We start from the raw sequence: 12,782 nt of genomic DNA, 5'->3' as shown, positions 1-12,782 counted from the left end.
CATATCGGCTGCAACTGGAGTATGCCTCCAACAAAGGAAGCAAAGGAAATTGAAGCAGAAAAGAATCAAGATTACTTTTTGCCCTCAAAATTATAAACTGATTCAAAGTGTTTTTGTCCTCTTGCGAGTGCACTTAAAATACAATATGTCAATACAAAACATCTATATAAAAGTTCCCTCTTCTGCTTCACCACCGCTTTGGTTTTGTTTCGACATACTCTAGATTCGTGTAACAGTGCAGCATTTGCAGTGTGTCTACAGTACAAGTAATCTAGCAATGCTATGCGCAATGTGCTACAATGTCATTAGACCTTAAGTCTGGCAACAGTTATTAACCCCATTTTGTAAAGATGATCAAAATATTTGACTCTTTTCATGCAGATCTTCTAATGAGTTGGAGATAACATTTCTAGCTGCGGGCAATGTTTTTCAAAACAGCGGAGGATGCCTTTAATCATGGCTATTCGTCATGCTATTTCAATGAATAATTATAACCGAGTGAGTGTAGGTAAATAAAGGAATGATATTTTCCCTGCGGTACTGTTCAATGAAATGCAAAGCAATGACATCACACTACAAGAAAAAACATGAACAAAAGTATGCAGGTGTAAAAAACATTTTGACTTTGTAAATTTATGTTTGAACATTGAAGATGCCAGCATCCCTGAGAAGGTGAAAATGTAAGTCTTCTTGGCGAACCCATAAATGCCCTCAAGTGGGCCGACCAAAAATGACAATGTCTGCAAAAGGTACAACCCTGCACAGCCACCAGAGGTCCTGTGTGTTGTTCTGAAAGGATATCTACTGCAGGGCCTCATGTGCTGATCTGAGAGCTGTCCATGGTATATATAGTATTATACAGTTGGTGGAATGATCATTAGCTATCTTTATGCTATGGGAGACTGCTTTGTTATGTATGTCATTGCTCTGGAAGCACATATGTGGGTGGATATAAATGAAAGCTATAGAAGCTTTGGAAAAGTACCACAACAAATGTCAAACATAAACTGCTAACTATCAAGAAAACATGATCAAATCCTATGATCTTTCATATGAAGTCTGGAGACAGAAAGCATTACTACCTAGGCCTTTTTAACCAATAGTACATCAACTTAGGAAGCCTTATCTACTCCCAAACAGTGCTGGCAAAATCCGAGAAAAAAAATTGAGAAGCAATGTGCTTTGTGCAGGAAAGTGGTCAGTGAAGAAATTGCAAGGCCCTTGCAGTTAGTGTGACCTTTTTGCCCATAGCCTGACCGGCTTTAGGCGTTAAACTCGAAGCAGCCTCTGCGGTGTGTCTGCATGTCTCTCACTCTACGGATGGACTGGATCTGGGGACGGTGAGCTCCCCACTCATTCCAGTGCTTGAACGGGCCTATTTCCAGGACATACTGGTAACCACGGTAGCCAGGGTACTGGTAGGCCACCCACCTATGAAGAAGAGGGCATGAACCATAAATATACATAGCTACTCACCAACCACAACACTAAGTACAGATGCTGAGTTTAACGAGAGAACCATTTTCATAGCTGTATAAAATTCAGACACTTATTATTGTGTTTGTAGTGCGCAGTGGCATACAACTGCAATGCATCATATTGAGACGCAACCAAAATATTACACCTCATTTATTCATTTGTATTTGTTATGAATGATGTTATTTGTTATGAATCATTTGTTATTACTTTATTACATTATATATTACAAATTATTATGGACCTGACATTATTGTGCTGATTGTTAATTAATAGGGTTCTTTACCTAGAATTTTCAATTCCTTGGATCTCATTGGATTCTGAAAGTGTCCAAAGTTTACATATGAGACAATCACTAATATCAGTACTTTACTAGTCTTACAGTTCCATGTTTTCATGGAACGTGACATCCTTCCAAATCCTATGCCGATTTAAAGGAAAATACTTACGTTCCACCAGTGACCTGAATGCTAGCGGTGCGGTCCTGCAAGCCATAAGACCAGAGGCTTGGAATATCCTCATCACACACCTCCATCTTGCGACCTTCGAAGTTTGTGCACTCATACAGGCAAATCTTGTGGTCCTGGGGGTCCTACAGATACACACAATACTTTTTAAAAACATTTATTTTTACCATTGTGCATATTGCTGCTTAAGGTAGTGAGACGGGCATGAGATTAGCAGCAATGCACGTCAAACTGAGAACTGTGTATACTGCAGAAACTAGGGATGGAAAAAACGACTGATATGCCCACACAGGAGATTTTTGACAGGTTCTTTACTTGGTCATATGAAATTGCATTTTTTTTTCTTCCTTACTGGTAAATATGTGAAGTGCATCAACACATTTCACCAATACAACAAAAAGTTGTTTATGTAGTACTCAGTGAAACTATGTTCTTTGCATTTCATTGTAGTGTACTGTGAATCAGATTCTGTAATTTGTATTGCATTGTAATTGGGATTTGTTGTGTGGTAACACATTCAGCGGAACCTCCTCAGTTGAACAGTTTTTTGACACTTGTATGATATGCCTGTAGAGCTACCCAAAGCTTTTTGGTGGCAGGAGTCTGAGCTGGTACAAAATTCCTTCACATTATATCCTATATCAACCAGCATCACGGAACAGCCTGTCTTCAATTTTGGAGGTTCCACAGTATGCATTTTAAAGGTATAATCCACAACTATTTTTGTTAAAAAAATTAATTAAAATAAAAAAAATCACCCAAGCCAGGACAAGAGTAGATGACAGAATGCTGATTAAGCCTATCACCTTGTGACACATCTTGACATATTTTTCAATATTTTAATGACTATCCTATACATTCCTGCGCTGGATCACTTGGTGGCGCTCTAAAATGACGTAGCGGAAATGACGTATTTTACCTACGAAGGGGCAGGCCCATCATATATGGACAGTATGCAGTTCGACTGAGCCATACAGAAAGGAGAAAGGAGAAAGGAGGAGGAGGCCGGACGAGCATTTAGCCTACGTCATGTCGAAATGACAAAGGATTTGTTGTAATGCTGAATTCCAGCGTTAGGGGGTGCTAGAAATGGCGAATTATAACTTTACATGCATTGTACGGTCGGCAGTGTATGCAGATGCGTTTTACTGTAAATCGGCCTCAGGTTGAGATATGCGCACCTCTAGGGTAGTCATGCCTCATTGTCCTGATAGTCACGCCTCCTTGCCAATCCTCAATTTACCATTGTGACTGGCCTGACTGACATGAGACGGTCACATCTGCAGCTGTTGGACCAGGTGTCCCATCTGGGGTATTCTCCCTTCTCCAGCATGAACATCTCATGTTCTCATCATGTTCTCCTGCTCAAAGCCCACCCAGCTGCAATGCCACACACACACACACACACACACACACACATTAGGCATTTATTTTATCAACAGAGACATACTGCACTATGATGGCACTGTAGTTCTCATGACTTACGGCCCATTCTCAACCCGGATGGAGCCGATTCTCTCGAAACCCTTCTCGCATAGGTTACGACACTCTCCGAACAGGTCTATTTTCCGGCCTTGGAAGTTTTCAAATTCATAGAGGAAAATCTTTGGAGAAGAACAATAGATTAGGAATTACAGCAATTCCAACCAATCTGGCTGCTCACTCACCTCATCGGTGGGCTTTTTAGTACCTTATGATTACGCAGCCCCATGGCGGAGTGGCTGCCAATGCTGCCTTGAGCACCCGAGTGAGACATTGTCAGATCTACAGAGAAACAGGAAGAAACGCACAGTTAGACACGTTTAGTGTTCGGTGTGCACTTTCACAGTTTAAGAGCTATATGATTCACACCTTAATTTAATATGATAAGCAATTTTCAACGTAATATCCAGTTAAATCAACACTATGATTTCATGACTTTTCTGTCAGTTTTAGTTCTATCCCCAGAGTTTGTCCTGTGAGAGAAAATCTAAAAGCTAAAAAGCCCACAAATGTAAAATTGACGGATTTCATTTAGAAGAGGAATTAAAATGAGAAGCGCCCTTCAATCTTGTTTTTTTTTTTGGGTGTGTCAGTTTTACAACCACAGTTTTACAGTCACAGTGAGCCGCTGAATAGTAAGAGAATAAATAAATCACACCCTGCTGCATTTTATGTCAGTGTTCCATCTGTTCATTCAAGGTTCATGAGGAGAATCCAACCACAGGAAAACAACAGTCTAACCCTTCCATCCTCTGCCGGTTATACAGTAAAAACTTACTTTTACACAAGCAGCTTGAAATGGGTTGATCTTTAGAGACAGTGAGAGGTACTGCGTAAGCGAGAGGGGATGTATATATACATTTACGTCCAGTGTGATAGAACAGAGGGAGATTTCTGACTTCTCATTGGCTGATTGCTGTTTTGGAGCATAGAGCCGGGGTTCAATTGCTTAGATAAGTCGTGCTGACTTGGCTGACTGTTTTGTTGTACAGCCCCATTGTTGGAAGCGCGGGCATTCGCTGTCATCAGCATAAAGTTAAACTCACACGCACTCTCGGCAGTGTTCAGCATCTTTTAAGCCCTTCTAATGTCTTTAATTTCTTTACGATTTAAAGCCTTTGGATTTACTGTTCTCTTCAGGTTTTTGGCCTCAGCTTCTTTTCTTATTTTGAGGCCTATGTTGTTGCGTGTGGTGCACTGACTGGAGGAAAACCATCGACACACCCTTCCGTTAAATACGGAAAAACTTAAATAATTTGAAACTGATAGTACAATAATAATTAACAATTTACTAAATGTTAACAAGTGACAATTAGCCATTGCTTTATTTTTTTTGGTCCAGCAAAATTACTTAATTCAAACCAGAAACAATTGGCGCACTTCACTCAAAATCAGGGTTCGCACTGCCCGTTCGCCACCTCGCTAATGGCTAATTGAAACGGGATGTGGCAAAGCGAATATTGCCCACGTTTGCCACGCTGGCGAATCAAAATTGCCTGCGTCAAAACTCAAAAGCCCTTCCTGACAAAAGTTACAGTGAGCGCGCTCATTCTGCCACTTCAATCCGCCGTCCATCCGCTGCTGGCTAAGCACTCAGGCTCACGGGCTTTCCCAGCTGCAGGGAAGACAAGACCCAATGCCGCTTGGTGCCGAATTCAACCATGCGTATTTATTACCGTGACGCACGTTTAAAGGGTCGAGCGTCAATGCGTCCTGCAATTCACATTAGTTCTCGCAGCTAGCTAGCTGGCTGCTTCATTAACGCACGAGCCGCTAATCCCACTTTGGTTGTCATGCAAGGCCGTACGTAGCTATCTCGTCATTTGAGGGATGACGGCAAACACGGTCACGGCCTCCCCCTTGCCCCCCTTGTCTAATTTAGACCACTTTGTCCTGCTTTTGAAATCTGTTACAATTATCTGACAGCTAAAGTTAGACTACTAATATTCACTATTTTCTATTTTCCCATATCGTTCAGCCCTACTCCTGATTGATGACTAGGTAGTTTTAATTGGGCCCACATCGTTAAAGCTTATCGGCTTCACAGTGATGAGGACTGGCTAAGGGTTTAGCCACATAAACACCTGATTTTGTGGCTAACTAAAACACAAGTGTGGCTAGGAGATTTTTATTCTGTTTAGCCACATTGGCAAAGAGATTTCATGACCCAGTGCCAACCCTGAAAAGCAAATGCTCTATCGTCTAGTTACACTTCAGAACCTTCTCAACCACTAAGTATTTACATCCAAATATTAAATACTATGACTTCATTTACAATTATAATTTTGAGCCACTAAAAATTCAAGTACTTTACCTAAAATGCAATTACTGAATACTAAATGGCATATCATATACCCAAAATGCTTGTACACGGGTCAAGTCAAACCAATTTTACTGTGCAGCTAGGCTGTATGATGAAGAATAGTTATGCAGCCCTTTGTATTAGAATGCTACAGGATATACAGTATTTAGATGTTTTCATAAGACATGTCACAGTATTAGTTTGAATTATGGCTCCTCACAAAATACAAGACTTAAACTTATGCAACTATAAAACTACAAATGGTTTCCTTTTCAGTAATCAAGTTATTCACCATAAACACAAAGGTATACCTTACTAATAGTACGCCGGCTTTATTCCACCCTATGAAATACTGAAATCCAAACTTGACAATGCTATTATATGTTATAGTCCATGAAGATTAAAACATGTGAATTTGTAGTATGTGTCCTTAATTTAGAAAAATGCATTTTATGCTTAAACATTTGATAACATGCTGCCTCAGGAACGCCAAAATGTTTACTCGAGTAATTTATAACACCAATGCATGTGACAAGGTCTGTTCTCAGTGAGTGTAAATGTTTGTGTGGAGGTAAGTGTATTTCTTTGTGCGCCATGCACGTGTGATTGAATGCACCTCTGTCAATGACAGTATATGTAAGCATGTGCATTGCTGAGCATGTGACAGAAGACGTGAGCTTGTTGGGGATAGACATGAGAGATGGACTAAACTATGTAAGTACTTTCTTTTCATACAAATGAAACCTGGTTAGGAGAATATAAAAGGCCTATATTCTAATAAATACATGATCGAATCTCGTCTTTAATGAACATTATTTCCCCTTTTCACCCAGAAGACCTGTGCGATAAGTGTTCTGGTCGATGTTGTTTGTTCTGCGGTTCTTTTGCAATTTGTGGTTATCAGCACTGGGCATGTTGCCCTTCATCTCGTTCCACTTTGGAACATTAAAACCCGGCAGCTCAGTGTTGAACAATGGCATTACCAGCAATGTGCTGACTGTGGTCCAGACCTACAAGCCCCGTTACTTTTCAGCACCACCGTGTATAAATAGTCCCATAGGGTGTGGGGTCAGAACGCCGTTATTGTGGAGCCCCCCCTCCCCTGTGAACTACTATTCTTTTGGGGCCTGGTCAGGTAAGCCATCATTCTATTCAGCCTATAGGAGAACATTGTCTCTTTACATTTTTGTGTGTCCTTTGCCTCTGCTGTTTTTGCTGAGACACTACATGCTGTAAATGTATAAGAGAGGTCCAACCACACAGCCACAGCGAGAATATATCACAATTGAGCATGTGCAAACCCTCTTTAGAGGAAAGGCAAACATGTAAGCTCACTGGCCATAACATTAGATGCACTTGCACCATCTGATGACATCCAATTCAAGAGCTACGACAAACATTTTGTTGGTAACCCTAACATTTGGAATATTCAGAACTTCCACATTGAAGAACCAAAATACAAGGAACACCTTTCCCTAATAGGATATACAGTACAGTAGTGCTAAATGAAGACCTCTAAGACAGTGTCAATTGAAAATGATCATTATTATCTTTGTAAAGGCAACATTTTAGATACAGCTCCTCCATTGGATTCCATTAGATTGTGCAGAAGGGTATACAATGTCTGCAATTGGCTGGCAACCAGTTCAGGGTGTACCCCGCCTCCTGCCCGATGACGGCTGGGACAGGCTCCGGCACGCCCGCGACCCTAGTGAGGAGAAGCGGCTCAGAAAATGGATGGATGGATGGTATACAATGTCAAAATTCCATCGACAGTGCATTGCCATCATAATAAATGTTTTCTTGAATATATATCCATCCATTTTCTGAGTCGCTTCTCCTCAGTAGGGTCGCGGGCGTGCTGGAGACTATCCCAGCTATCATCGGGCAGGAGGCGGGGTACACCCTGAACCGGTTGCCAGCCAATTGCAGGGCACATACAAACAAACAACCATTCACACTCACAGTCACACCTACGGGCAATTTAGAGTCTCCAATGCATGCATGTTTTTGGGATGTGGGAGGAAACCGGAGTGCCCGGAGAAAACCCACGCAGGCACGGGGAGAACATGCAAACTCCACACAGGCGGGGCCGGGGATTGAACCCGGGTCCTCAGAACTGTGAGGCTGACGCTCTAACCAGTCGCCCACCGTGCCGCCCTTGAATATATATAATGAAATATAAATATGAGTTATATATTTTTAGTCTTTATATGGTTCCTAATTGTGCCTAAGCCAAAATAAATGAAAAATAACAACATGAACATGATTTCTCGACCTCTCTGCTCTGAAGGTAAATCTCCCCTACGAGACCCGATAGCATGGCTCTGAATAACCCCAACCCACTGGGACCATGGAAGGTGAGTCTTACCTATAGATGAATGATTATTAACCAAAGTTGATTCGTAGCGATGCCTGGTCTGATAATGGCAATGATCTGTACACACATCAGTGTGTGTCATGTGCACATTTATGCGTTTATGTCCACTCCAGATCACCGTTTATGACCAGGAGAACTTCCAGGGAAAGCGTCTGGAGTTTACCTCCTCCTGCCAGAACATTATGGAGTCTGGCACTGACAACATCCGCTCCCTGAAGGTGGAGTGTGGAGCGTAAGTCGTGAAAAGTGTATATCAATATAGATACACAGTTCAATGTACCTTTTGCCATTTAATGGATGTGCATTGAATTGTTTTGCCTGTCACTATATGTGTCTGGCATGGATAGATGAAGATAAATTGTTTGTCGTGAATAAATAATTGATGTGCTACGACACAGTGGTTGGGAATCACTGCTGGCGTGAGCTCAGTTAACGGTCAATGCCCTGTTCACAATCATACTGCGATTGACTGAGTCACTGAGCATCAGACCAGTGTGTCATCCACCTAAAGTCAGCTTTGATAAACTGCAGCTCCTCACCAGCATGAAAAAGATAAATGGTGGTGAAAATGCACGAATGCCTGAATGGATAGTGGGTGACTAACATGTTGGTTTTCTGGAAGTACGCCTCAATGGCTTTCCACAAGCATTTTTCTCCCATTTGATGATGTTCTGCCAGTCTCCTACAATCTTAATTGTTTGACAATGCATGTGGGGACAGTTGGACAGGATATGAGCACTCCAGCTTCTGCGGACAGCAGTTTGTGCTGGAGAGAGGAGAGTACCCTCACTGGGAGTCGTGGAGTGGCAGCAATGCCTATCACACTGAGAGGATGATGTCCTTCCGCCCCATCTGCTCTGCTGTAAGTCTTCCTCCAAGCTGTGAAACTGAATGAGAGTTTAGTGCACACAGTCTGTCTCGCTTGTCATTACAGCTGAATAACTGAGAGAATGACTGCTAGTTACAGCTAAAAATAACAGGCAGCAGTGTTTACTAATATAGACTGGGCCTTCTACAGAACCACAAGGAGTCTAAGATGGTGGTGTTTGAGAAAGAGAACTTTACGGGACGCCAGTGGGAGATAAATGATGACTACCCATCACTGCAAGCTATGGGCTGGGGAACCAATGAGATTGGATCCATGCAAGTTAAGAGTGGCGCGTAAGTTGTGAACATTCATATAGACGATGATTTATAAGATTGGGAAGGGAAGTCAAAATCAGAAGTTACAATTAACCTTAACGTAATCTACATATTTGGCCTGTACTCTTGCTACAGCTGGGTGTGTTACCAGTTCCCTGGTTACCGTGGTTACCAGTACGTTCTGGAGTGTGATCGCCACGGCGGCGAGTACAAACATTACAGAGAATGGGGCTCCCACGCTCAATCGTTCCAAGTGCAGTCACTGCGTCGCATCCAGCAATGAGACCGCACGTCTCCTTGACCGAAAAGCTCCACGCCTTCCTCCTCTCCCTACTTCCTCCATAATCATTTCAACATTCCCTGGTGCTTTGTCACCAAAATGTCTGCCGCACTTCTGCTTTGTTCTGTTGCTACATGGAAATTGAAAAAAGAGAGATGACTGAATGGAATAAACGATAATGAGAGGGAGAAAGAGAGCAGCAGCAGCAGAGAAAGGCTGCTGACCCCCTGAGAAGAGAGGGGAAAACTGAGGGTGTCTTGAGATGTCTGTGAAGTTGTGATGTCATTCACACCCACCGGAAAAGAAAATGGGCAAGTCAAAATAAAGAGTAAAACAAGCGTCTGCTGCTACCAGTCACGTACTTGTTTGAAATGTATGTTTCAATTCAGTGTTCATCGTCACTCATGGGCCACAAAGAGAACACATGCGCAATGTAACGAGACCCAATAAAGGAGCTCTATCCAAGACAGTAATTGTTCTGTTCGTCATATAGTGGTTTTGCCACTCTCTTGTCGCTAAATTACTTGTTTTTAAACAGCTCTCAGTATGATGCAGTCCAGATGTACACCGTGCACTACTACCACAATAAAAAAACATCTCATTAATTTAATACCTGTTACCTGACAGTAAAGTATTTTTTTTATCTTAAAGAGAATAATTGATTACAGTTCTTGTAATTATATCGCATAAGTGTACCTAATGTTCTCGCCAATGAATATAAGTGGAATTTTAGTGAGCTGCGACTTACAAGCACATAAATAACGATTGGCTTACAGCGTGAAACCTCGGTTCATGAATTTAATTTGCTCCGCGATTCCGTTTGTGAACTGAAACGTTTGAGAACCAAGGTAATATTTCGAATTGAAATAAATGGAAATGCAATTAATCCATTCCATCCCCAGAACAAAGTTTATTTACTTTATTTTTATTAGTGGGTTGTTTAAAAATTAATACAGTATAATATGAAAAAAATGAAAACACACTTGAATATGAAGAAATGAGACCTTGGGCCATAATTTCGTGACCGGCGTGTCTTCATCTGACGCCAATCAAAGAGGCTCCTCTCATTCCCTTTAAATGCGCCATGCTTTCTTTTCACATAACTCCTACTTAACAACATTAGCAGTGATCCATAAATAAACCAAAAATTTGGAATAGCAATGATAATAGTGTGTTGGTATTGTGCGGGAGAACTTAATAAATGTTTCACACATCCTGGTTTAAGGTAAGTACTTACGCCATATCACTGGAAGGCAGCATGTTGCTCTGTGCATACAGCGCGCTTAGAGCCCACTCGGGAAGACCTGAGAGGGAGCGGGTGGAACAAGCCAATTTTGAGGCAAGGGGGATGCTATATTTTATGTTTCAACCAAGTACACTTGGTTAGACACTAACAAGTGGTTCGACACTTTTTTATTTTGTTTAAAAATGACATACAGTAAAATTAAGTAAATAATCTCTCAAATTTTAGGGATTCAATTGGGTGCTTTGCTACGCTTCACTGTAATTTTGTCTTGTTATTGGAAATGCCTTGCCTGTAGATTGAGTTGAGAAACATTCATTCATTTTCCGCAGCGCTCATCCTCAGTAGGATAGCGGGTGTGCTGGAACTATCTTCGGGCGAGAGGCAGGGTACACCCTGAACTGGTCGCCAGCCAATCGCAGGGCACATATAAAGAAACCATTCACACCTATGGGCAATTTAGTCTTCAATTAACCTACCATGCATGTTTTTGGGTTGTGTGAGGAAACCGGAGTATCCGGGGAAAACCCACGGCACGGAGAGAACATGCAAACTCCACACAGGCGAGGCCGGATTTGAACCCGAGTCCTTAGAACTGTGAGGCAGATGTGCTGCCAGCTGAGAAACAGCAAGACAAAATGTGTGACATTTAATTGTTAAATTTCTGGCATTCATTGCACGTGGCTAATGTATGGCTATCTGTATTGTAAACTCCCATGACGTCAAAATGGCCAAAAATAAAACCCTCGTCATCGTCTCCCTTCTGCGTTATTAGGAATCCCACACGCGTTCTTGGCAAGACACGCCCCGCTGCAACATGATTGGCTCCTGCGTCGCGGGAAGGGCAGGCCACGCAGATACAGCGTGATGACCATCCCAAACATCTATCACATTTGTACGACATTAAAACAAATACGTTTGTGACGGTTAGGTTTAAGGCTAGGGTTGGTGCTGAGGCCGTTTTGTGGGAAACATTAACGCCGTCACACTTAAATCACATATTTTCCCGTCTGGAAGCAGTAGGTCGCGTTCTACCAGGATACAGCAGCCAATCAGAGTGTAGCGGCGCGTGCCCTGGAGCCCGTAATATTGGAGTAGGGCGTGTCCTGCCTGTAAACTACGTGGGAGTACTAATACTACCTCCCTTCCACCTAAAAAAAAAAGGAAAAAAAGAAAAACACACTTCCTCATTTGAAGCCTCGCCCCTTTTTTCGTAAAACGGAAGTTGTTCCTAGCGGAAGTATTTACTGCGGTCAAGCCAGCCTCCACTCGTAAAGTAGCAGTCAAGCCAGCCGCCCCTAATTTCGTTCATACTAGGCATTACGGTAATAAATCGCCAACTAGCTGCGAAAGCCACCTTCAAAATAAAAGCTTGACACTAATAGGGACGTCAATGCTTCGGTTATAACACTACCAGGAATGCAACCAGCAAAGTTCATTTGAACCTTGAGATGCATTAAAAAAAATTAGTTTATTTGATATCTTTGGAAAAATAAATGGTAAATGGACTGCACTTATATGGCGCTTTATCTACACCATCACAGTGCCCAAAACGCTTTACAAAGCCTCACATTCACAAACCAATGGGCGACTGCTGCCATGCAAGGCAGTGCCAGGCCCACTGGGAGCAAATTAGGGTTCAGTGTCTTGCCCAAGGACACTTCGACATGCGGACAGTCGTAGCAGGGATTCGAACCTGCGCTACCTACTGAGCCAAAGCCACCGCAAAATAATCCACTTGGTATTGCAAGACAAGTCCAGATATGTGTGACAGACCACCAAGGACTCCACTAAAAGAGGTTTGATAAATATCTGATATTGTATTTCAAAATAAAAGTCTCTGAAAACTGCATATTTTGCTGTCATCGCAAAATCTATCCCCTTCATACATGTAGGAGACAATCCCAGCATGCTACTACACTACTGCCATCGCCATTTGATGTAGTCTTTAAAACCCCCAGATTGTTTTATAATTAAATATGATTTTTTTGTCTTTCAAAATTAACACT

At 42.0% G+C, this 12,782-nt stretch overlaps 2 protein-coding genes across 2 annotated transcripts; one reads left to right on the top strand and one right to left on the bottom strand.

Annotated features, from left to right (window-relative positions):
- Positions 1-678: 678 nt before the first annotated feature.
- crybb1l3 (crystallin, beta B1, like 3) lies at positions 679-4,291 on the bottom strand. The gene is given in 7 exon segments (XM_061782186.1): positions 679-1,431; positions 1,926-2,068; positions 3,187-3,291; positions 3,293-3,323; positions 3,429-3,547; positions 3,634-3,707; positions 4,204-4,291. Coding segments are annotated over 6 exon segments (633 nt in total). The 5' UTR covers positions 3,700-3,707; positions 4,204-4,291; the 3' UTR covers positions 679-1,262.
- A 2,416-nt stretch (positions 4,292-6,707) lies between these two features.
- On the top strand, positions 6,708-9,997 carry cryba1a (crystallin, beta A1a). The gene is made up of 6 exons (XM_061783081.1): positions 6,708-6,862; positions 8,021-8,087; positions 8,221-8,339; positions 8,828-8,969; positions 9,126-9,268; positions 9,386-9,997. The coding sequence occupies exons 2-6, from the start codon at positions 8,049-8,051 to the stop codon at positions 9,531-9,533; spliced, it is 591 nt and encodes a 196-aa protein (XP_061639065.1). The 5' UTR covers positions 6,708-6,862; positions 8,021-8,048; the 3' UTR covers positions 9,534-9,997.
- Positions 9,998-12,782: the final 2,785 nt, after the last annotated feature.

This window comes from Phyllopteryx taeniolatus, chromosome 8, assembly GCF_024500385.1.
Source record: "Phyllopteryx taeniolatus isolate TA_2022b chromosome 8, UOR_Ptae_1.2, whole genome shotgun sequence".
Classification (NCBI taxonomy): Eukaryota; Metazoa; Chordata; class Actinopteri; order Syngnathiformes; family Syngnathidae; genus Phyllopteryx; species Phyllopteryx taeniolatus.
Note: the sequence above shows the minus strand (reverse complement) of the source record. Positions and strands in the feature narration are given on the sequence as shown.